Genomic DNA, 26012 nt, shown 5'->3' on the forward strand with positions numbered 1-26012 from the left:
CATTGATGTTTTTTGGCTGAATCAATCACTGTTACAATGAGTGCCAAGAGATGATTTTTCTAATGTCATCATTCTTTTATCATTCATTGTTGGCCATTCCACTATGAGGAAAAATTGTTTCTTTTCTCCATTTCTTTATTCATTTAGTTATTTATAACAGTAATTCCTTGTAGCTTCCTATTATATTTAATGGATTATAATCTGGTGATATTTTGTACTAAAATTGTCCTAGATTTGGGAATCCCTTCATGCTGGATTCTGTGCCTTTTTGACATGTTCCTATAATTCTTTGAGTACTTCCGTGCTTTCTGGAAGAAAAAAATATTCCAAGCTCATCTTGTACTTTATGTGAGTCAGCCTTGGAATCAGTCATTTCTCCAATAGCCCTGGTTACTTTAGTGAAGAACTGTATTTAGAAACCAAGATCTGAATACTAGCTGTGATTATTACTATTGGGATATTGCACTCCTAAGCCCTCTTAGTGAACAGAACTAAAGAATCTATGTATATCTATATCTACAAGTATAACTACCTATGTATATGTATATGCATATTTACATCCATATTTCTTTATCTATTAATATATTGAAAAGTTCAAATCTATACCAAAACCTCCAATTTCAATGCAAGATCACAAGGTTCACTCAAACTTTCTCCCTTTTAATATTTGTAACTTTCTTTTCCTACTGTCAGAAACATGGCTTATATTATCCTCAATATATTTCCTTATTTCTTGAAGCTACCATTGAGTAACAAATTGCCTGATTCCTTGACAGGCTACTGCTTCCGCCTACTATGGCCCACTTGTGAGCCCCCATGTGAACACACTCTGCTGGGCTCCAACCCCAAGCCAGGCTGCCACCTCTCAGCACGGATGCCCTCCTCATCCCACCTGGGCTCTCTTTAGGCTGCCGCATATGAACATCTACCTCACACGGCTCCACTTAATGGATTTTGCAGTGAATTATGAAAGAAGGAAGAAAGGAGGCAACCAAGAAAGGAAGGAGGAAAGCAAGGAAGCAAGGAAAGTAAAGAGGAGCATAGGCTTAATAGATTTTTAAATCAAGATGATGTTAACATTTAGAGAGACCTAACAAAAAAGTTTATGCTTCTCCCAGCAGTATATGAGATTGCCTTCTCCCCTTTTCTGTGCTAAGATCTGATATTGAAAAGTTTTTTTAAATGCTCATTTAGTGCAAATGATGTATCTCTAATTTAAATTGAGTTCCCTGATTTCTACTAAGATATTTTTCCCATGTTTATTGGTCATTTGCATTTCTTCTTTTTGTATTTTTTACTTACTACAAAGTAACAATTCTTTATGGAAATTTTGTTCTCAAGTGAAGCAAGGAAATGAGGCAATGGCTTAAGGGAGTCAAGGATTTTCTTTCTTTCTTAAAAATGGATTTACCCAACATGTTTGTATGCGAAAAGGAACAATCCAGTACAAAGTAGAAAAATTGCTGATGCAAGAGAGAAAGGCCATCAATTGCTAAAATGACATTCTTTGATAAACTAGTGGGGATCAGCTCTAGGGCTGAAGAAGAAGCGCCTCAGATAAGAACAATGTATCCATGCATCCACAGAAGGGGAAGAAGGGTAGAATGTGTAGATTCAGATGAAGGCAAGTTACTAGATGAGCAGACGAATACACTTCTGATTCACTTCTACTTCTTCAATAAAATAAATAATAAGGCCATCAGCTGAGTGAGAATGAGAAGGAGGTATTTGAAAAGAACAGAAGGTCTGAAATAATTGTCTAGGAGAGTGTGAGTAAGAATTGAATAGAGACATATAGTAGGATTATTAAATAACATTCAGGGGCCACTCAAGGTTAGTGTTATGAATTTAAAGAAAGAAGAGGGTTAAGAGTGTATGCAAGGGAGTGCTTATAAAGAAGGACCATACAATCTAAACTGAATAACAATGGAAATGAGGACTGTGTATGGGTGAAACATCATGAAAAGGGGACAGGATCAATAGGTTGAAGGTCCTAGTGGGATCTAAGAATTGTTGGAGTCAGGTTACTAGAGGAAGTGAACTGGAGAGAGAGAGTGAATGTATGATAATGTCTTCATTTCTTCCTCCTTCTTAAATAATCATATATCTAGAAAATAGAGTTCTAGGTTCTACATTATTTTCTTACATTTTTGAGGATATTGCTCTATTTTCCTCTTTTCGCATCTTGTGTTTTTAAAGGGTGAGTCAGCAGAAAAACAGACAAACAGATCAATAGAACAGAATCAAGAGTCTGGAAATAAACGCACACATCTATAGATAGCTAATTTTTGACAAGAGAGCCAAGAACATATGACGGAGACAGGAAAGTCTCTCCAATAAATCATGTTGGGAGAACTGGACAGCCACATGCAAAAGAATCAACATAGACCATTATCTTACATCATTCACAAAAATTAACTCAAAATGGATTAAAGACTTGAATATAAGACATGAAACCATAACTTCTGGAAGAAATCATACTCTGTATGCTCTTTGACATTGGTCTTAGCAGCATATATTCAAATGCCATGTCTGACCAGGGAAGGGAAACAATAGAAAAAATAAATAAATGGGACTACATTAAACTAAAAAGCTTATGCAAAGAAAAGGAAACTATCAACAAAACAAAAAGACAACCTAACAATTGGGAGAAGATATTTGCAAACCATATATCTGATAAGAGGTTAATATTCAAAATATATAAAGAACTGATACATCTCAACCATAAAGACTAACAACCCAGTTAAAATTGAGCAAAAGATCTGAACAGACATATCTTCAAAGAAGATATATAGATGGCCAACAGGCATATGAAAAGATGTTCAACAGCATTAACTATCAGGGAAATGCAAACCAAAACTACAATGAGATATCACCTCACTCTGGTCAGAATGGCTATAATTAAGAAGACAGGAAACAAGAAGTGCTGGAAAGAATGTGGAGAGAAGGGAACCCTCATACACTGCTGGTGGGAGTGCAAACTGGTGCAGCCACTATGGAAAACAGAATGGAGAGTCCTCAAAAAATTAAGAATAGAACTACCGTACAATCCAGCTATTCCACCACTGAGTATTTATCCAAAGAACGTGAAAACACGAATGCATAAAGGTACATGAACCCCTATGTTCATCGCAGCATTATTCACAATAGCCAACCTAAGTGCCCATCAAGAAATGAATTGATAAAGAAGATGTGGTATATATACACAATGGAATACTACTCATCCATAAGAAATGATGACATCTGACCATTTGTGACAACATGGATGATCCTTGAGGGTATTATGCTGAGTGAAATAAGTCAGAGGGAGAAAGTCAAATACCATATGATCTCACTCATAAATAGAAGATAAAAGCAACAACAAACACAACAAATAATCACACAAAGACACTGATTGTATTGATGGTTACCAGAGGAGAAGAGGTGAGGGAGGAGGGAGAAAGGTGTAATTAGGCTCATATGTGTGGTGATGGATTGTAATTAGTCTTCGGGTGGTAAACATGGTGTAATCTACACAGAAATAGAAATATAATGAGGTACCCCTGAAATTTATACAATATTATAAACCAATGTTACTACAATAAAAAAAAACAAAAAACAAAGAACAAATAGGCAATGGCCAGACCATGCATAAAAACGTAGCTCTGATCCGTTACCTTTAGCAACCAGCCCAGAAGGGCAACCCACTATCTGCAAAACTCAGTCCAGGAGGTCAAACAACAAGCAGTCAGCCGCAAATGACTGGAACTTGATTAATAACTGATAACTTCCCTAATATTTTCTCTTGCTTCCAACTTAAGACCAACCAGAGAAAGCAAAGTATGCACGCCTATCCAATCAAATAGGATTCCTCACTTCTATTTAGCCCTCCCACAGTTTTTCCATGCTTACAGCCTCCAATCAGGCACACCTGAAGCCTTCCCTTTTTTCCACTATACAGCTTTCCCCCTGCTCTGCCTGCCTTTGAGTCTCTGTTAAACATAAATGATGGGGGCTAACTCCCTTGCTATAGCAAGCTCTGAATAAATAGCCTTTACTTGTTCCCATTTGGCTGGGTTTTGTTTACTTCTATACCAGAGCAATATGCATATGTATATACAGTCACGCTTCACTTAACAATGAGGATACATTCTGAGAAATGTGCCGTTAGACAATCTCATCATTGTGCGAAAATCATAGAGTGTACTTACACAAACCTAGATGGTATAACCTACTACATGGCTAGAAGGTACTAATCTTATAGTACACAGTCACATATGCAGTCTGTCATTGACCAAAACATCACTGTCAACACATCATGCGGTGCGTGACTGTAAATAAAATGTGTAAATATTATGTAATGTAGTTCCAGCATTAAGTTTCAGTGCTTTATTATTAAAGAATTGTTTAAACCTTGGCCGCTAGGTATAGCTAGTGAAACTGTCTCAAAAATTAAATATTTTGCATAGCATTTGAGTACAAAGTCTATATGCATGAGTAATTGATTAATTCATTACTTCAACAATATTTACAACTATGTGCTAAGCACTGTTGCAAGCACTAGAGAGATGGCAATCCATGTTTTCATTCTACTAATAAATTATTGAATGAATATATATGTATATATACACACATATATGTTACATATATATATAACATATATACATAGAGAGAGACAGAAAGAACAAGCTATAAATGCTAAGAAAAAGAAGAAAGCAGAGGTTGAGGATAGAGAGTGATGGGGTCACTATTTTAGACAACATGGTCAGAGAAGCCCCTTTGAGGAGGTGACATTTGAGCAGAGATGTGAAAGAAGGGAAGGAGCAAGTCTTGAAAGTATCTGTAGCAAGAGTTTCAAAGGAGAGAGAATAGAAATTACAGAGTGAGGACAATATGGCTGGAACTGAGTGAAGATGACGTTGGAAATATCAAAGATCAGAGAAGTAGCAGGGCAAGATTATATATGCTCTTATATGCCAAGATGAGACTTTGGATTTTATTCTAACTGTGCTGAAAAGGTATTTGAGGCTTTTATGCAAGGCAGCAACATAATCTGCTAATATTTGAATAATATCACTCTGATCGTTGTAAACAGGAGAGACTGAATGGGGCCATTTGTGGAAGCAGTGATGCCAGTTAGGAGGTAATGCAGTACGGTCATACACTCCGTAACGATGTTTCAGTCAACTACAGACTGCACCCACAACATGGTCCCACCAAATTAGTACCATATAGCCTAGATGTGTCGTAGACTGTATCATCTAGGTTTGTGTAAGTACACTCTATGATGGTCTCACAATGACGAAATCACCTAATGACAATTTCTCAGAAAGCATCCCCATCGTTAAGCGCTGCATGACTATTTCGGATGACTGATGATCAGATCACTGATCAGGGATGTATTGGTGAATACGGTGCAAGGAGTCAGATTTCAATATACATTGGAAGGTGGACACTCTAGGATTTTCTAAAGGATTGGACCTGGAGAGGAGCCTAGGATGACTTCAAGGTTTTTGTCACGACCAACCAGGTGAAGAATGATGCAGCTTACTGCGACTGGAAACAGCGGGAAGAAGCAGTTATGAGTGTAAGGGAGAATTAATTGTTAAATTGTGGACATATTAAGTATAAGAGGCCTACATGAAATACAAGTGAGTATGTAGAGATTTAGAGAGCCAAGTCTGGAGTTCAGGGAAGAGATCAGGACTGGAAATGTAAGTTTAGGAATCATGACGATATAGAGAGTACATCTGAAACAAAGGAAGTGTGTGAGAGTCAGAGAATAGATGTGATAGGGAAGATATCTGACAGTGGAGCCCTGAGAACTTGCAGGATTTAGTGGTTGGGAGGAGATACAGGATTCAGCAAAAAGTTTCTGAGTCGTCGCCCTATAATGCGCAGTTGATAAAGGTCATATAACTCTGAGTTGATTCACATTTCAAGTATTAGATACAATCTACTACTGCCAAAGGCTCACTGACAGCATAGTGCATAGTAGTTTGAACATGTCTCATTTGTTAATTAGTAATAATTTAAAGCCAAACTGTAGCTACAAATTATTTTGGGGGAGTATTTGCTCAATAACCTTTTGGTTTAGATGTTTCAGTCAAACACTAAAGGTACTGTGAATAATTTAATTTATGTAATAATAATGTCTGCTCAATCCTTCAAATCTTTAGTGCCTAAAAGCATGTCTTGCAATAGTAGGAACTGAATAAATATTAGCTCCATGCTGTAATGTTTCATTGGCAGATATTTAATAATCACAAAGCCATTTTATGTACTCGTAAAGAATCCTCTAAAAATTATTTCTGTAGAGGATATTTCCTATTCATTTTCTGCAGCAGAATAAAGTAATACGAAAGAGAAAAAAGATATTTCTTCAAATAAGGATCCCATATCCATGTTCTTTCATCGATATTTTCACTTCTGAGTTACTATGAGGCTTTGGTCAAACTGCATAACCCTTGTAATGAGTGAGCGTAGTGTTTTACATATTGAAGCTGTAAGACCTGATGGGATGTCCTCAGAGCTCTCTGGAAAAGAGCCAGGGATAATGATAATGGTGATAATAGGTGTCTTAGGAAATGCTTCAGTTGACAAGCTGTTGTTTTTAGCATGGCCCTATGATTGGCTAAAGAAATATGGCACGTGACTAGCTTCAGATTGGCAAGAACCCTTTTGAAACCGTGGCTCACGCCTGCCTCAGATTTAAAGTGTTAAGTCCTGGGAGAAGGAGGTTGACTATGCATTGCCTTTCATCTATTTTGGATCTCGGAGGAAAGATTCCAGTTTCATTCTAGGACCATTTCCAACGGCTACCAGACAAAGTAGATGCTATCTAATGATGGAACTACTTCAAGACTATAAGCTATAAGGTATGGAAAACAATGGTTAAAAGGATTAATGAATATTCTTAAATTCATTTGTTTTTCTCTTTATGCCCTGTTATAGTTTCCTGTGGCATGATATTTTTTTAATCTACTTCTTGTGCTTACATTTTAAATCTGTTCTGTTCAAATTTTATTTTCTCTACTTAGACCTTAAGGTGAACAATTAGGCATTTCAATTTATTGCTTAGAAATATACTTCCAGTCAATTAAAAAATGTCTTCAGAGATTTATAATGGCATTTGTTTGAAAAGTTTAATTCATTGCTTCTCAAATTGTGTATCATGGATTCCCGGGGCTCCCTGAGACTCTCACGGGCTGCTGACCCCATTTGTGGTTTCAGTGTGTGGACATTTGAGCCAATGAAGTAGAAGCAGTGATGGTTAAAACTGCTGGCACCTTAGTGTGAATCATGGCAGTGGCACCAAACTGCACCAGGAGTCGTTATATTTTTTACTTTCAAGCACTCCAGAAAAAAAGAATTCCAGTTTCACTTAAGAATGTTCTTGATGAAGCAGTAAAAATTGTTAATTTCATTAAATCTTGACCATTGAGTACAGATCTTTCCAAATATGCTAGGTGACAACATGAAAAGAATGCATAAACACCTTGGCTGCATACTGAAGTACACTGGTTGTCTTGAGGAAAGTTCTTGGACATCTGAGTTGAAATAGCGACTATTTAATGTATAGCACCATTTTTACTCGAAAGAGCAACTGATAGACAAGTTACGGTTATTTAGACTTAGTTTTTTGGTAGACAATTTATTAAAAATTAATGAAGTGAGCCTGTCACTTCAAAGAAAACAACCAATAGTTTTTTGTTTGTGATAAAATTCAAACTTTCAAGTAAAAATTAGAATTTTGAAAAACTTGTATAATCTCCTGTAAATTTGACAGCTTCCCAATACTTAAAGAGTTTTATAGTGAGGTTGGTGCTGATATTACGGAATATGGCTTTTTGATACTGTGTAATGAAATGTGTCAACACTAGGGACATCTGCATGACTATGTGAACTAAGTGAACCAATACTTTGTAATTAGCCAATGCGTGATATTACAGACTCATACACATTAAAAGACGCCCTCAAAGTGTGACAGAGACTGATGGATTTTTTACATAATGAAGTACAAAAATTTCATTGATATGGTTTCACATTCTACACTGCAGCAATTAACTTCTAAAATCTACCAGTTTTCCTGTTTTGGTGTAGAATCAAATATCTACAATTATTTGAAAAGGCTATCAAAATAGTCCTCCTTCTTTCCAACTACATCTCTGTGTGAGACAGAATTTTCCTGAAACACTTCAATGAAAACAACACATTGCAATACAGTGAACTCAAAAGCAGATAGATAGACGCAAAATAGGATTCAAAATGTTTTGAAAATACAATTTTTAAAAAATAAAAATGTTATTTTTTAAATCATTTATCATTTCTATTTTAAATTAATAAACAAATACTTTATAGCTCTTACTATAGAAGGCCCATGTAAACCATAGCTGTTTAGGGTCCTCAATAATTTTTAAGGGTATGAAGTGGTCATGAGACCAAAATGTCTGAGTACTTCTGGTTTAATTCTCTGCAAGGGAGAATATAGGGGGTTTATTAGCCTTGAAACTAGATTTTAAAAATATATAAGCCCACAAGAAAAATGTTATGTTCTTTTTTCATTCAGTGACTCAGTCCATCACATACTTAACATGGTGATTATGCATCTAATGATTGTGCAGATCAGAAGCTTTAAAAAGCATAATGCTAGTGCTCTAGGTGGTATTTTTTGTTTTATTTTGTTTTAATTAACATTCATCTCCCAGCTGCAAGCATTTAACACAATCATTTCCACAAGCACACTGAGTATCTCTAACAGTATATATATATTCTGATGATCAGAACTTTGTTTGACCCTACTACAAATAGTCTTAGGTGTGTCATAGATCACGTGATTAAAATCATGGAAGTATAATTATGTTAGAATAGAAAAAGACCTCAGAGATGTTGTAGTCTAAACTTTCTTTTAGCAGAAATGGAAATAGAGGCCCAGAGAGGAGTAGATAACATACAAGGTTAGTATGTGTGTAATTCTGGAATTGGAGTCTGGTTTCCCAGTTGAATATTCTTTTTACTATACTGCTATTTATTTTCTCCAGACCTCCACTTTCTGAGATGTGAAATCCTTGATCTTGACTGTGAAATGTTGAATTGCAATGTTACAGCAGTTCCACAGTCCTAAGCCGGGGATCTCTGACACTTTCACGCACTCCCTCAGTCCACTAGGAGGGACCAACTTTACTAAGTTAATGTTTTGAGGCATGAAATCAGAGGTGGGAAGATTCGATGCTGAAAATGAAATTTGGAACTTTAATTTTCCAAATAGTACTGTCCTAGTTGCTGGTACTGTATCTGTTTTATAAAAGAAAAAATGGGGGAAATATTGTGATTATTTGGGTAACATTGCTAAACCGGAGTCTCTGAGAAATTAGAGATAAAAAGCATTTGAAAAGTCATGATCTGAGGATATTATGAAGTTTATACCTAAAGGAACATTTGAACACTCTAATCCTCAGAATGTCCTAAGTTCCTTCTCTCACTTGCTTTCTTTCATTTTTTTAATTGTTTTCTGCCCATTGTCTTTTTTCTCTTCTCTGCTCCTCCCCTTCTCCACCATCAAACCTAAAATGAATTTTCACATTTAAAAACATATTACATTTATTCAATAAATGTATGTTGCCAGGTTTCACGTACAAAAATCATCTTAGCCTCATATAAATGTGCCTCTTTCTTTTGTAATATTTCTGCGCATATCTTTGCAATATTTTTCTTCTTTTTAAAATATATATAATTTTCTCTACATAAGTCTTGAACATTTCTTAAGGTTATTACTAGTTGTATTGTATAACTTTTTCTTTTGTTGAAAAAATGATTTTATGATTATTAACAGTTGGCTAATATTGATAAAGTTAAGTTTGGCATATTTACTTTTTGAATCAAATCATTTTGAAATCTTTAATGAGTTTAGTAGTTTCCCTCTTAATTAGCTTGCATTTTCTATGTAGACATAGTATTTTTACCTACCAGCCTTTATAGTTAGTAGTTAAATGTCCTTTTACAATTTCCTGCCATATCATATTATCGTGACCATACAGAAAATTGTCAAATAATATTTAAATCCCTCATTTTAATAATGAGAAAAACCATGGCTCAGAGGAAATGATAACCTACGTTAATACTAGCTAGTAGAAAAAGTATGCATATTAATATATACCCAGCCCCTGCAATCCCTATTGAAACAGGTTTGTCATCTTCTCACTTGATACAAAATAACTGAACGGTTATTCATGTAGAACTAAAAATAAATCATCCTCTTTTAAATCTTTACTAAGTATACTTGATAAAATTTTAGTGATTTATAATAAATTTCTGGAAATTGTATAATGATGATTAAATCCCTATTTACAACTGGTCTCTATCCTAAACCAAAGGGTAGATAAGAGAGAATAATTTTTAATATTTGAGATGCGTCATTAAGCATAAACTTCTCGACTGGCTGTTAATCAGGCATCTAACTATAGCTTTCATGAGGAAATCCTGACCAGTCAACATCGTACCACGACAGGCTTCATTCATGAACTACAGGCATAAAGGAACTCCTCCAGCGAGAAATACTTGAATCATGCATAGATAGAGAGATAGCGAAGGAATTAGTACACTCACTGGAGATGAATGAAACAAACACATGGTTTAAGAAGGGATGGAGATTATTGAACTTCATTGTTATGTGAATTTGGAATAGAATTAGAAATTGACCAGAGTTTAATGAAAATAATAAGCATGTTTTTAGATGGGGAGTAGGGTTGGGGGGAAATTAAAAGAAGGTACTCAGGTCAGGGCCATACTTGGGAATAGAAACTCCAAAGAGCAAGGGTGGGGAATCTTTTGGTGATACTCACCCCTCGCCCTGGACATTGGCTTTCATGTACTGTTATCTCTGTTGTCTATGCCTAGAAGAGTAGAGGCTGATGAAAATAAATCAATTTCTATTCTCACCCCTCAATATCGGAAGTCTAGTTTAGCTCCAACTTCGAATTATATGTAGTTCACAGGACCCCAAGGGAACTAAACTCATTCTAGAACAGTTTCTTGGTAGTTCTAATTTCGACAACTAAGAAGCAAATTAGAGAAAGACTTTTCAAAAGCAGTGTCATTACCCACTAGTAGTAAAGATGACTGTTTTATGAAATATATATATGTATCTATGTGTGTACTGTGCTGTGATATAAAATGTATTTTTACTGTGCGACTTAGTAAAAATTTTGGATGAAAATAAGCTTCACTAAAATTTCTCAGACTCCCCAGTATTGACCAGGAAAAATCTAACGCTCACAAGGATAACTTTAGAGCATGATGTAGGAGGTAGGGCGGGAGTGGAGCATTAGTGGGAGTAGTCCACTCCCAGTGGGGAGGAATAGTTTATCAATGATGTTGTTTAGAATTGCTGATGCATGGTGACAATAATAACCACACCAACTTTAGTCAGTTTCCTTTTGTTTTAAAATTCTTTACAGACAATGCACCCTCATTTCCTGCATGCAGAATAGACGGTTTCTACAACCCATCACTCCACCTTGGTGCGCCATTGCTTTAGAGCAGCAATGAAGTTCCCAGTTATTCCATACTAGAGTCAGTCTCTTTTATCCAGTTATCAGTAAAGATTATAAGCCACTTATGAATCAGATATAAGCCACTGCAAAACCTAAATCAGCCACCAAAAACTGAAGGAAAGTATTGAGAGGGAATGGGTATCCCACTTTTCTCTTAAGTATAATTCATTATAAGATTCCTTCTTAGTAGCTAAGGAAGATGAAGAGTTCTTAAAGAGTTCTGGAAAGCTAACAATACAATTTTTATACATAGAAATTTTTTTTTTTTACTTCCAAGATCAATGTAAAAAAGAGGGAAAGAATCACAGTTCCAACTTCCAGAAGTTATGTGAAAGGTAAAAGTGAATTATAGTTTGGAATGGAATAAGACAAATCAGCCAGTGAGTGTTAATTGGCCACCTACCGGGGATCTATATCAGACACTAGAAGACGTCTCAGAAGCAAAAGATCCAGTTTTTGGTCCTTAGGATTTTCAATGTGACAGAAGAGATGAAACTAGAATACATAAGACAGCAGCAAATAACACAAAACTGCACATCATTAAGGGCTAAATTATGTGTCACAGATTATAAGTGCTAGAGAAGTCTAATAGAGGATAAGATAAGAGTTCCAGAATAATATATGACTACTACTAAACTATTGATGATGATCATGTAATGTTTATTGAGCGATTACTCTTGTTACTGTTCCAAGCCATCTACATTCATTATTTCATTACTACTCATAACTCTTCTAAAAGATAGATGGTATTTTCATCTTTCTTTTACAGAGGAAGAAAATGAGGCACAGGGAAATTAAGTGACTTAACTAAAGTCACAAAGTCAGTGGCAGAACAAGAATTTGAATCAAAGCAGTCTGTACCCACGAACTGCACTTTAAACTGCTATCTTAAACTGTCAGAGATTTCATTAAGGAGGTGGTAATTGGGTTGGGCTTTTACAAGGTGTGATATTTAAATGAGAGAAAAGAATAGAGAGAACACTCTGATGGGAAGGAAGATGTGATAATAGTAAACAAATTACAAAGTCAGAATAAATATAAGATATTTTAAGCCTGAGAAAGCTTAATTATATTTAAGTTCATGATGCTATGTAGCATGGGAAATAAAGTTGGGATGAATTTGATTCTTAGGGGATTTTGAATTTCACTGAGCATATTCTTGATGACGTAGAAAATAGGGAGCCATTAAAAGTTTTTTTATAGTCACATGATGAAAGCAATGTTTATGGACAATTAGTCTTTAATGAGCATGAAGGTGAATTAGAAGGAGAAAAGAACAAGAGTCACGGAGTTTAGATAGAAAGCTGTTATAATAGTTTAAGCTAGGCTAGGAAGAGGAAGGAACATATGGACCAAAGAAACAATTTGAAAGACTAATTATCAAAATCATTGGCTGGAAAAAGAAAATGAAATTGAAGACTGAGTCAAAGATACTTTTCAAATTTTGAGTGTAGGTGGTTGGGACGTTGGGTGGTGCCACTGACAAAAACAGAGAAGCTTAGATGCACAAAGATTTGTTGAGTTTGAGATACTTGACTAGACTGTAAAATTCTCTGAGAGAAGGGTGGTGTCATATTTACCATTTTAGCCTTTACAATGTAATAGGCACAGTGCCTGGCACATAGTATGTGGTCAAGAAAATATTTTTTTAAATATATGATTGAATGCAGTCATGGTAAGATAATGAAACAAAAACTTAGTAGACATCTACAGGACTACAACTTCAGTGAGGGAGTAAAGTGGGGATACAGATTTAGGAGTTTTCTTAATAAAGGAGTTCCTACAAAGTCATGAGAATGGATTAATTCACGAAAGAGAAATTTGTTTTGAAAAAAAAATCCAGGGGATCTAGTATCGGAATGCCCTACTTGAGGTTTTAAAGGACTTCCTTCAATTTAAAAATCATGAAAAGATAAATGCTTATTTAGTATTTGCGTCACAAAATAGTCTTTTGGATTAACTCCTGTCTAGGAGCTTATGGTGTGCTGATCAGTTTGACATATTTTATCTTTCAGTCAAAGATCCTGAGATATAGCTAATACTGAAGAATGTAAAGTAGATTAGATCTGCATTACTCAGATCCAATATCATTTGATAAAGAAGGGAATATCTCAGTCTGCTTGATTCCAAATGAGAAACACCTAACAGTTTTTAAAAAGGTGTACACTGGGAAATGTTAGTAGAGCATATTCATAGTTCATGCTTTCTCATTTGGGAGTGTTACACCAAAATGATGGCAGTGGTTAACTTTGAGTGGTATGGGGAGACAGAAGAGACTGTTAGAGTGGGTATTAATCCAAGGAGACGTTAGTCATATCTTTAATGTTTAATTATATTTTAGAAGGAGGCTGGACTAATTTTATTATTTAAAGGTGTTAGAAGAAAAAGCTTGCACTTTCTGCCATGCTTCACTGAAAGAGTGAATACTTCCAAATAGGTCAAACTTCTGTTTGTTTGCTTATTATTTGTACTCAACCTTTCCCATTTTGTGAGGAGAGTTTAGCTAACACCAGATAATTTTATTCATAAATAACTCACTTAAACAAATAAATATAAATTGCAATACATCAAAATATGATGAAAGCAATCCAACAAATGTCAAGTGCCACTGTCAGTTGAATCCCTAGTCTTTCCTCAAGGTATTTAGGATGCCATATGTGACATATGACCTAACATCCAAGGCTGAATGAAGATTCCAATTTAATCAAAGTATTAAACAATAGTAATGCTTTGCCTCTTTCTTAATATTCTTTAGATTTAGAAAAATGTGTACAATAAGTTCTGTAGTTTTTCCCCACATCTCTGCTGATGACCTTGTGCCTCATCCAGCCCATGGAATCTGAGACCGTTTCTTTGAAGACATTGAAACAGACTAATCTACATACACTCTAAATGTCAATAATTGAACATAAATTGGCAAAATCAAAGCTTGCTTTTGGGAGAAATTCTTTGAAATTTCTGAGCGCTGGAATTATTTCCTAGATGTTATTTTAAACACAATCAACAGAACTATGTCAAGAAGTCAGAAGGACCAATCACGTTGCCTTCTGAAATCTACACAGCTTAGGGCAATGAATCTTGGCATACCAAACTGTGAAAACTGAGCTCTCTAAATATCAACATGATATTGATGATTTCACTCAATAAATGATAATAGAGATAAGTATTTCCCTAATTCTGCCTTCGTTCCCACATTGAATGTCTCAGACCACATCCTTCCATAGAAATGTTCTTTTAAATAAGAAAAAAATTGAGTAAAATTCAATTTTGAGAATATCCCAGTTACTCTCTCAAGTTTTACTTCCAATATTGCCTTAATAGCCCTAGACTAAACTTAGACTCAGAAAATTTTCTTAATATAATTTGAAACTACACTTCCCATGAAAATTATAGCATTCCACTAAAGTCTATTAGTTTATGAGTGGGTGAGATAAGGTCATCTAAACACTTAATATAAGTTATTAGTTAAAGTTACACAGCAAACTTTTAGAGAAGTTACCCAAGAAACAAATAACATGAAAATGTGAATGAGACACGATGGTGTCCTTATACACATCACTTGGAAAATATTGGAACACATTTAATCCACATTTGAAAAAACCAACAATTCTGGAAGTAAATGACACAGTTGTATACCTATTTTGTGAAATTCAACTGCAAGTATTCAATTTAGGAGAAATTTCTTAATTCATATTATTTATTGAAGAGTGAAAGGATCAAATATTTCTTAACCTGATCACCATATCTTTCTAAATTTATTCTCTGTATGGAGTGAAAATTGCTAGCAAAAACATGAAATTTCATTGTGACACCTCCCCTCCCCCCAACATAAGATTTTAGGGGAAAAAAATTGAAATCAAACCTGTTTTATCTTAGATATCAGAGAGTTAAAATTTGAAATAAAGCGATAAATTTTAATTATCACAGTTATCAATACTTATTGAAACTCTTGAGTCTAAGGAACTGTAATACCTAAAAGGAAGTTAAATAATCATGAGCGGAAAGAATGTTGGGGGAACAACACATAATGTGAAGCCATAAATATGGTTTGACACTTGAAAACTGGACTTCTGTTTCCAGAACCTCTTGTGAATCCTTCAGCTCTTTTAGTACCTAATTTATAAAGCAAAGCATTGGATAAAAATTCCTTCATACTTCTCTCCCATCCTTCCTTCCTAATCATTAAATTGAGGCTAGGAATTAGTCTGACAAATTACGAAAGTGAATAAACTAGATATGATCCTACAGATTCATATTCATATCTGTCTCACAAGGCTTTTACAGAGATTAAAGACTATCCCACTAGGAACGATATGAAATGCAAGGTCAGTAATACTTAAATTAACCTAATTCAAATAAAGAATGAAATAAAACCGTATGTGAAGATTTGCTGACAGAAAATGTTCGTTTGGCTTCTTTGAGTCCTGGAATCTTCATTGTAGTAGTCAGGAATGTTCCTGTAGCACCCTGTACTTTAGCTATCACAGCATGCTTTACTCTGAGTATTTGCTTCACATTTGTCTTCTTGTTCAATTGCAAAGTCTTTACAAACAAAAATTAACCTTGTTTGCTACAGTGTGCTCAGAAATTAGCACATTGTTTGGCACATAGTAAGTGCTTAATAAATATTGTTTAAGGACTGTATGCATGAATAAATGAAAGTTTGAGTCTAATTTCTAAAAGAATTCTTAATTTGAGAATTTCTAAAGATGACAAAAAGGTTTGATTATTTGGATGAGCACATATTTTGGAATAAGAACTATACAGATATAACTATTCCATAATTTAAAAATTAAAAAGTACAACCATATAAGATATATGATAAAATCTTAACATAAATTTTCACTGTCTCCTCATTAAGGATCTTGTGAAAACTTAAATATGTGACCAAGAGAATGTATCTGTTGTAGTCTAAACAGGACTTTTTCTTCTTCTCCTGCTTTTCCTTTCCTTTTAGCCCTGTTCTTCCTTCTCTTGCTTGTCTTTCTTTTTCTGCTTCTCCTTCTCTGTCTTCTCCTTTTTCTCTTCTCTCTTCTCTTCCTGATTCTCCTCCTCTTGCTTTTTAATCTAGCATTTAGAACATTAATTTTTATCCACACAAGATAGTACAATTGCATGTATAGAAAGAAAGAAAAAGGAAAGAAAGAGAAAAGAAAAGAAGAAAGAAAGAAAGAAAACATAGTACAAAGGTATATGCATTATCAAGACTCTCCTGAAAACTTGGAAACAACTTTTTTCCACATCACCTTTCCTATGCACTTTCTCCTGAGCCTTCCAGAGAAGAACAAACTGTCAAGCAAATAAGAACTTTCAGAGCATTAGATTAGTGCTGGATTGGCTCCAACACATATATTAATAGGATATGATCAATCAATAGGACCTCAAAGATCATCTGTTTCAATAGTTCTTAATGCGTCTTATGTCATAGAACCTATGGTGAATCTCATGGAAACAATAAACCTTTCCTTAGAAAAATGCACACACATACATACAAATTTTATGGTAATTTCAGTAAATCCAACTGAAACATATACGTGGAGCCTGGATCTAGTCCAAACTCTGAAATTCTCTCTCTCTATCTCTCTCCTCATTCATCCTTCCTTCTATCTATGAGATCTAGAGATGTTATCCACATTGTGTAGATACATAACTATGAGGTGCCAGTCAGTTCTGTCACCAAGGCCCCTAACTTCCTGATCATGTTTCTTTCCACCCCTCATCCTAGAAAGGAGATTATAGAAGGACAAAGGATTTTTTTATTTTTTGCACATTTCTGGCATTCTTACAGATTTTCTTTCTCAACAGTTAACTCTGTCTATTCTAAAAAGTAATCTAGCTATGTGCCTATAAAAGATTGTGTCAGTTCACGTCTGGTGAAGAAATCTTAGGATGTACTGGATCAGTGCTATAGGCTTCCTGTGATTATTTCCTATGGTTCATCCCACACCTTTGCTGACTTTCCTACTTCCCTAGATGAAATGATTTCAGCTGCTCCATTTCCAACTAGTAACCTCATCGTGTTCTTAAGTAAGAAACTATTGTAGATGACCAAGTCAATAGCATTGCGCTACTAATAAAGGTTAAAAACACCTCTCTCCAGGAAAGAAGCAGATTCAATCAGGCAAAAGCATTTTGGCAATGCTCAGAATGAAACTTCTACTTATGGCCCAGCAAGCTGCCAGATAACCTTGTGACAATTAATGGTGCACAGGTAGAAAATGACTTGAAAACATACCACGGCCCTAAGGCAGAATAAACACCAACAAGGAGAATGAAAGGCAACGATGACTCCTTTAGTTCAGGAAATGCATAAGTTCTTGAGGAAGAATATTCCTGGACAACTAGGTACATCTTGTTAGGAAATGAAGCAAAACCTAGATGTGGAGTTCCCAGTTCATCAGTTTGATGTAAGGAAATCAATGTAGAAGCAATGCAATGTCACCCACAGTCATGAGCTATGCCTTTCATACTTTTGCATGATGATGTCAAACATACTATCCAGAAAGCTTTTCAGTATGAGGGTTTATTTTTGTTGCTATTCAGGAGTATGGCCATTCCTTGTACATTGGCCATTCCAATGATCCAGGGTGTTAATTATCAAATCTTTCTGATGATGGAGAAACACATACACTCTTTCCATAAAGGCAAAGAGAAACCCTCCCTTATATCACTCTTTGGAATAATATGATCGACCATCTGTGATTTTGCCATTTGGTTTTGATGCTATCACTATGCCCAGAGGACAATTTTTTAGGACAGGTTCTTTTGGTGGAAGAAACTTTAGTATTAAGAAGTTTTTGCTATTTTAATTTGTCCCTTAGTGTGTCTTATTTCATAGAACCTATGGTGAATCTGATGAAAATGATAAACTTTTTCTTAGAAAAATGCACACACATACATAGAAACAAATTTTTTAGAAATTTCAGTAAATACAACTGAAACATATACATGGACCCTGGACTTAGTCCAAACCCTGAAATTATCTATCTTTATCTATCTGGTTTTCTATAGATCTATCTACCTACCTACCCACCTACCTTACAGACTACCCTACCATTTAGCATTCAAGCTGCTTTTCAAGTTGGAGATCAGACTCAAGTTTGTTTTTTTGGGCTTTTTTTTAAGATGACAAGTGTTAGTCAATCAACAGATACAGACTATACCATACAACTCCAGGAACATACATTCTTAGACTTCCTCAACCATCTGAAAAAAGTTAACACAGATGTCATTAAGCCAATTATCTATAAGACCTATTCTTCGTAAAGAACCAGAGTTGAAAGTATCATTAAGATAATCTGTCAACTGTAGATATACTGAAAGTATAACAAAAGAATTTCCAAAAATTTGACTTGAAGTTGATGTAGAATTCTATACAATGGAACCTACTAATTTTTTTTCCAAGAATTAAACAATTTTATAGATAAAATATTTTCTGATAAGATCACTCAAAGAATGAAAGAAACAGATTCTCAGTGCTACTGATATTAGTCAATTGGCTTCAATATGACCACTTGCATATCTGCTGTTTGCAACATTTAGGTAGATGATAGATGGATCACAAAGTATAAAAAGGTGGATTCTACACATAAGAATGCAGAAATATATTTTATAATTTCTTGTAAAATAAGTAGCAGTATTTTAAATATAGAGAATGCTTTATTATGAAGAATGAAAGCTGAAATTTGGTAAAATTTTGTGGATTTGAAAATTTCTAGGATCAATATAAAAAATTGATATTTCTTCATCTTTGATGTTTACTTGATTCTGCTATTACATCATTGGAAAATAGAAACTTCCAAAACCAGGAGGTGACCATCCAAAGAGTGCCGCATTAGTAGATTCCTGAAGCCTGACTGTACTGCTCAAAACTGACAAATTGTTTTCGCCACCGTTACAGATATTTATCAGCAGGGACACTATTTTAGTATTTTATATTTGAACGACATAATTGAATATGTCTACAACTTTGAAGATGGTTATAATCAAGTAATTAAGCTATTTATATTCATAATTTAAATGTGATCTCTTTCTCTTATATGTGAAATATATATTTTTCTAAAAAATAAAAGTTTTCCAAAGGGAACAATTAGGATCTAAGAAAAAAATTATTGGCTTGAACAACTCCAAGATCTATACTTTAAGATTAAAAAAAATACAAATATACTATGCTTTGGTCTCCTCAGTTTCATAATTTAATGAGCACATGGAAATAATCCATGGAGATGAGTTGATCTTAATGGTGAGTGTTCCCAGTTTTTGTTGCCTTAGTTTTCTGAACAAACAATATCTATTAATTCTTTAACATATTAGAGGAAGTTCATTCAGTTTGGTTTCCTTTTCCTTAGGCTAATGATATATCCATTCTTATCCATGTAGCTCATCTCCTTTGAGGGTGGCTCCTTCCTTCGCTGTTATCACCCTTTGAGTACTCACTCTTGGGAGGGTGAGATCCTTCACTAAGTACCCTTACCATCTTTCTTCAGTGGAAAGGTAGTACACTGATTGCCTTATGAGTACAAGGTATAACTTAAGTCCAACCCTCAAACCTTAGACCATTAATAAGTACAAGGTTAAATTATTTCTTTGCTGATGACTCATTTATTAAGCTCATAAAATATAGTTAATTTGTAATAAAATCTGCAATTATAGGGAAATGTACACAATCCTTTTATAGAGTCTATTCAAAAGTTATCTTTTTCTATTGCTTTCTTTTGATTTAGACACTGAAGAAACATGATAAATTTGGGACTATCTTACCTTTCCCTTTGATGTCCTGGTGTTGACTTTTCCCCATTGATATTTTCCATTGTACACTCATTGTCTTTGATGATCAATCAATCAACAGTGCAGCAGTAGAAACCACTATGGTGCCTGCCCACATGAGGCAATGTCTGCTGAGGGTGTTGAAAGCCAATGAAATAAAATTCACGTGTAGTAAAATTTCACTTCTACAGTAAAAATTGCTAATGTCTGCCAACCCTCAGAATTAGCTGGTGGAGTTATTCAGCCTTATAAAGAACATTTGTTTAAAAATCTTCATATTCTACCATTAGAACTTAATACATCAATGTCTTTATTACAATTAAAGCAAAGAACTCAAGATAATATGTTGCTGAAAAGAGAGCCATATAGACAGGAGAGTTTGGAAAATACCACTTTTGAAATTTATTGAAAACAATTAGCAATATAGTGCCAATCCTAGAAAAAAAATTGATAGAGAATAAAGTATCTATGATTTTCGAGGGCTTCATTATGGGCTGGACACTATTTTTAGCCCTTTACATTTATTATCTCATTTAAACTAGGTACAAGTGTTATTCTCATTTTACAGAGGGAGAAACAAGTAGAAATGTTAAGAACGTTCCCAGGTTCACAGTGTTAGTTAATGACAGCACCAGAAACTGAACTCAGGCATCTCACCTAGGAGCCTGATGTACGACAATCCCATCATCGTAAAGACATTACCTCAGAGAATAGAAATGAGTTATTTATTTTTACATATTCACTGAAAGCAGAAGAAGGGGGAAAAGAAAAAACAAAGAAAAAGCAGAACCTTCAAAACCAAACAGAAGATAATTTGAGAGAATGGCTTATTAAGAAACGTCCTGAGGCAGACAGATGAATCTCTATTTTTGAGCTTCTAAAAATAAGATAGCTTCTAATACAATCTTTGACTATTTAAATATTCCTGTATCTCTTAATATTTCCTCCCAATTCTATGATTTAACATGAAAATGCTGATTTTCTTAACTAAGGGAAGAAATACTTAGATACCATGTGTCTTATTCTGGAACCCTCAAAGCTGGTTCTTGTACTTACCTGGACATGCTTCTTGTGTAGAATAATTTTCTCCACTTAAGCCACAGAGTTTATTTTCTACTATATTATTATTTACTAATACAAAGAGCTGAGAATATTTTTATGAATTTTAACAAATAATTATTATGAGAAAATTTGTTATGAGATATATTTTAATGTTAATATTAAAACCATTTAAAAAGCATATTTGCACATTAATTCCCTAACATAAGTACTACTATATAGAAAATAATAATAAAGAGTTACAAGCATATACTAAAATTAATATAATTTTTCTTGCACATTATTTGTTGGATTTTTACAATTTTTTCTTTTGAAAAAATTGAATCCCCAAAGAACAAAGTTATTTTTGCTAAATTGTTATAAAAGTTTTGTGAACTACTTATTCAGAAATTTTTATTTCTTCTCAAAATTATATTGTCTTTTTGTCATATTGTTGAGGATTATACAAAATGACAATCTGCCTCAGTTTTTCCATTTTTAAAATGTCTTGACAAATATATTCTATATTAACGCCTTAGCATTTTATAATGAAAATTATAATATAATATAGATTCATATTGTATTTATAGTATTTTAGATAGAGGTATTCTGCATGAACAACAAATATGCATGTTTATGGCTTTTCTTTCTTTAATATCTCCTGGCTCTGAGCCTCTAAAAGTAGCCCTTAAATTTGTAATATCCATCCTGCAACTTTACCGATCTTCATTAGAAGTTCATGTATTCAGGCCAAAATCTCTGTAGATAAATACAATTATCTAAAGTGACTATAAATAATGGGGACTTCACATACACTGAGATGAGCTAAGCTATTCCTAATGATGAGAAAGGGGAAAAGGAGAGTGTTTTTTTAACTTTATTTTTTGCCTTTTTTGGGGTAAATAAATTCTTTCAATAAAGTCTGTTATCTTTAGAGCTAAAATGGACAGTATTAGAAAAAGCTAATACAGTCCTGCCATTTTACTTATGAGAAAAATAAGTCCCAATGAGCTAAGCAGCTTGCCGCTGGTCACACCACCATGGTGGAAGAGACAAGCACCCTGGCCCATAGCCCAGGTCTTTTCCACACCATCACACTTCATGGGTCCCTCAAAGAGAGGAGACATGCTATTCTAATGAAGAAGTAAGAAGTGCCATCAATGTTCTCTAATGTTTTGTTGTTGTTGTTGCTTTAAACAAACTGGAGCCACACCTCAATGCTGATCATATCTCCCCAACCAGAAAAGTGTGGCCTTCTGAGTCATCAACATCTGTGTGTCGTATGCCTCCACTGCTTGGAGCTTCCTTGTGAAGGCATTGACAATTACTTCACCGTGTGGAACCGGCTGGCGCAAAATTGATCATGTTCTTACCAGGTTATATGCAGGCTGCAAGCCTCAGTCACTAAACCCGTCAGACTTGTTTTCTTTTTGTCGCAAGTGATTCTCATTATTTTCCAGCCTTGCAGCTCTACCTGGCTGATGTAAATCAGATGGTGACTGAATAGAAGCTGCCCTAGTCCTGGGTCCACGATGTACGCGTAAGTACTCAGCTTTTCTCAGTGAGTTATCAACGAGGACAAAGGTTTACAAGTCCTGAGACATCCAGGAGAGACATTGGCTGGTGGAGAGTGCTTTAAAAAATGAGAGTTTTTCATGTGTGTTCTTGTATTTTGTGTTAAAGTTTTATTTTGTTGTTTTTAAATGTAAGAATTTTTTTAAACAAAAGGGGCCAATGTAGTCCTTTCTTTCTAAATAATAGAAATGATATGCAGTAATATATTAACTATATTATATCTAAAATTTAGAAAAACCTATGCTTCAAAGAATGAAGTATTTAATACAGTTCATTTAATTTCTTTAGTATGATCAATAGCTGGGTATAAATTTTTGTCTTATGTTGCTCATTGAAGTATATTCTGGGAAAACTTGAAATGTAAATGCAAAAGGAGAGTCTATTAAAGTTTTCATTTCTTTAATGCTAAATAAGAGAAAGTATGGTAGCAATGGGATTATTGTATATATCATATGAATGAAATTATGAAAATTAAGATATTCATATCTAAAAGATTATTAAATTAACAAAATGTAGATTCTGTGTGACATTTGTCATAATTGAACTCCAAAATAATTGATCAATTAATGAATTTAAGGTAAGGAAATTTGTATATATGTTTATATTTAGGTAATTTCAGGCTATTGTTTTACAGACTCAGAAATGAATAACTGATATTTGATGAAAGTGATTTCATTCAAACTCCTGCTTAGTCTAACCTTGCCTCTCAAAGAAGTTCTTGACCTCTCTACAGACACCAATTTCCCACATGTTCTGCACTGAGTAATGTTTCAAACTTAATCATGATTTTGTGATAATTATAATTATACAGTCATTTGATTTTGTCTTCAATTAAATAAAATACTTTAAGCCTTTAGGCTCTGACACTTAAATGAGTGTTCTTGCCTTCCCTACTTTACTCTCAAATAACAGCAAGAGCCTGAGGAAAGCTGTCCATTTCATGCATAAAGCTTTCCCCATGGATCCTTTCACGATAGCATGATATAGCATATTATATACACTTATTAAATATGAGAAAAGATATTTCTTATTTACCAAGATAAGGAAAGAATAAGACAAAATGTGCAGTAGGAAAAACTCACTTTTATATTTAACCAACGTTCATGTAAATATGGTATGCTAACAATTTCAGTTTTAAAGAATTAGCAAAGAGCTTGAAGTTCTATCATTCTCATTTTTCTAGAATTCTGCTGTATAGCTTTTCTATCAGCCTGGTTCCCCTCTTCCCAACTTATGGCATCATTTCCACTCACACACTTTTCCACTCTGACAGTGTCAACACATATGAAATTTCTATACTGAGGCCTCATCAGCTTTGATCCAGAGTGTATAGTTCTGAGCATTTTAAGTATCCTTTCCAATTGGATTCCAGATCAGTATTATTTTGAGCACAGATATTTTGTAAAGAAAAGTCTACAGAGAAACTGAAGTATAATAATGTACACCTGAAATTTACACAATTTATAAGCCACTATGACCTGAATAAAATAATTTTTAAAAATATAGATTGTGCCATGGAGATAAGATAAGGTTAGGCAGTAGTTCATTGAATTAATTAGTAAAGATATTTCGTCCAAGGGATCTAGTCTCAAAGAGTGAATGAATTAGATGTGCCAAAGCTTCTTAGCAAAAGTTCTGTCTTTCTCATTGTGGTGTCGTGGAGAATGCTAGCATGAGCTTTAAATGTGTTCCAGATCCAGCTTTGCGCTCATTTGTCTGAACAGGTTACTCACTTCTCAAGACTTCTCTTCTTTTATCTGTCAAATGTTTTTTAGTTTACATTAAAATAAATGGGGAGTGGGTTGTCACTATTAATGAGACTTGAAATTATTTTTGTAAATAAGCATGGAGCTATTTGACTTATTGTTTGGCTTATTTTGGTATTATTCATTTTGGTTTTTTCTTTGTTGTATTAAATAATAATGAAACAATATTTGATACTAATTTTCTTATATTTTTACTGTATCACAGGTAGTACCTGTAAGTATTATATTGTGGAACTATTGTTCTAGATATGTACTGCATTATCTGCTAACTGGAATCACTGTTTCCGTAATTGACCGCATTCAGTCTCTTCTGTATACAACAATCAGAGTGATCTTATTGAAATATTCGTCAGATTATGTTGCTGTCTTGCACAAACCTTAAAATACCATTTCAGCACAGTTAGAATAAAATCCAAAGTCTTATCTTGGCGTACAAAATCATCTCTAGTCTTTCCCTACTACTTCTCTGATCTTTCCAACCTCACCTTCACTCAGTTCCAGCCATATTGCGGTCAGTTGTTATGCGGCGCATGATTGTATGTGATTATGTGTGTGCACCATGCTGTGATGCAGAACATTTCGTACTGTGAGTCATGGTCAAAGATATTTTTTAAAATACTTCTGTAGATAGCCTTAAAGTCTTTTTGAATACTTAAATTCTGTCATTTCAAAAGAGTTAACAGCTAGTTCATATGGAGAACTTTAACTTTCTTAAGGCACTAGAGAAACATTTACATTACCCCAGGTCGTAGATTTTTTCCCACTAGTCCTCATATCTGGTGCCCTCCACAAGTGAAGCAGAGATAAGAGATATAGTTGCTGGCAAGTAGAGACCTTAGTGGCAAGAGGCAAATCAATAAATCACACCCTGATGACAAATCTGACAAATGTAAAAAAAGAAGAATAAACAGGGTGCTGTGGGAGTGCTCAGTCAATCTCATAAAAGCTTCTCTGAATATATAATGATTGAGTTTAGTCTTAAAAAACAAGTAAGAATTAGTGGGAAGAGAAGGAAGGAGGTACTTTGCACTGAGAGAACACAGCCCTTGCAAAGGTTGTAAGACTTGAGACACACTCACAAATAGATGTTGGAAATTATCAGATGAAACCAAGTTATCAGTCAGACTATGAACGGCCTTTCATACCAGATTAAAATCCCTGAACTTTATTATGAGAGTGAGTAAAAATTTAAACAAGAGGAAGAAATTATAACATTCACAATTTAGAACCATTTGGGTGGACCAGAGTAGTTTGGAGATTATGCCGTCTTCTGGGTGCAGTTGCAGAACTAAATGAACAGAGTAGCAGGGAGACCACCTAATGTACGTGTTGTTTC

The 26012-nt window shown here is 34.4% G+C and overlaps 1 protein-coding gene across 1 annotated transcript in view; it reads left to right on the top strand.

The window, feature by feature from the left end:
- Positions 1-6675: 6675 nt before the first annotated feature.
- Positions 6676-26012, top strand: part of LOC103552786 (transmembrane serine protease 11F) — a 98633-nt gene continuing 79296 nt past the window's right edge. The window contains exons 1-2 of the mRNA XM_008523002.2: positions 6676-6857; positions 22796-22875. Of these exons, the coding sequence (XP_008521224.1) occupies positions 22868-22875 (8 nt within the window). The 5' untranslated portion in view covers positions 6676-6857; positions 22796-22867. The remainder of the gene's footprint in view (positions 6858-22795; positions 22876-26012) is intronic.

Source organism: Equus przewalskii, chromosome 3, assembly GCF_037783145.1.
Source record: "Equus przewalskii isolate Varuska chromosome 3, EquPr2, whole genome shotgun sequence".
In the NCBI taxonomy this organism is placed as follows: domain Eukaryota; kingdom Metazoa; phylum Chordata; class Mammalia; order Perissodactyla; family Equidae; genus Equus; species Equus przewalskii.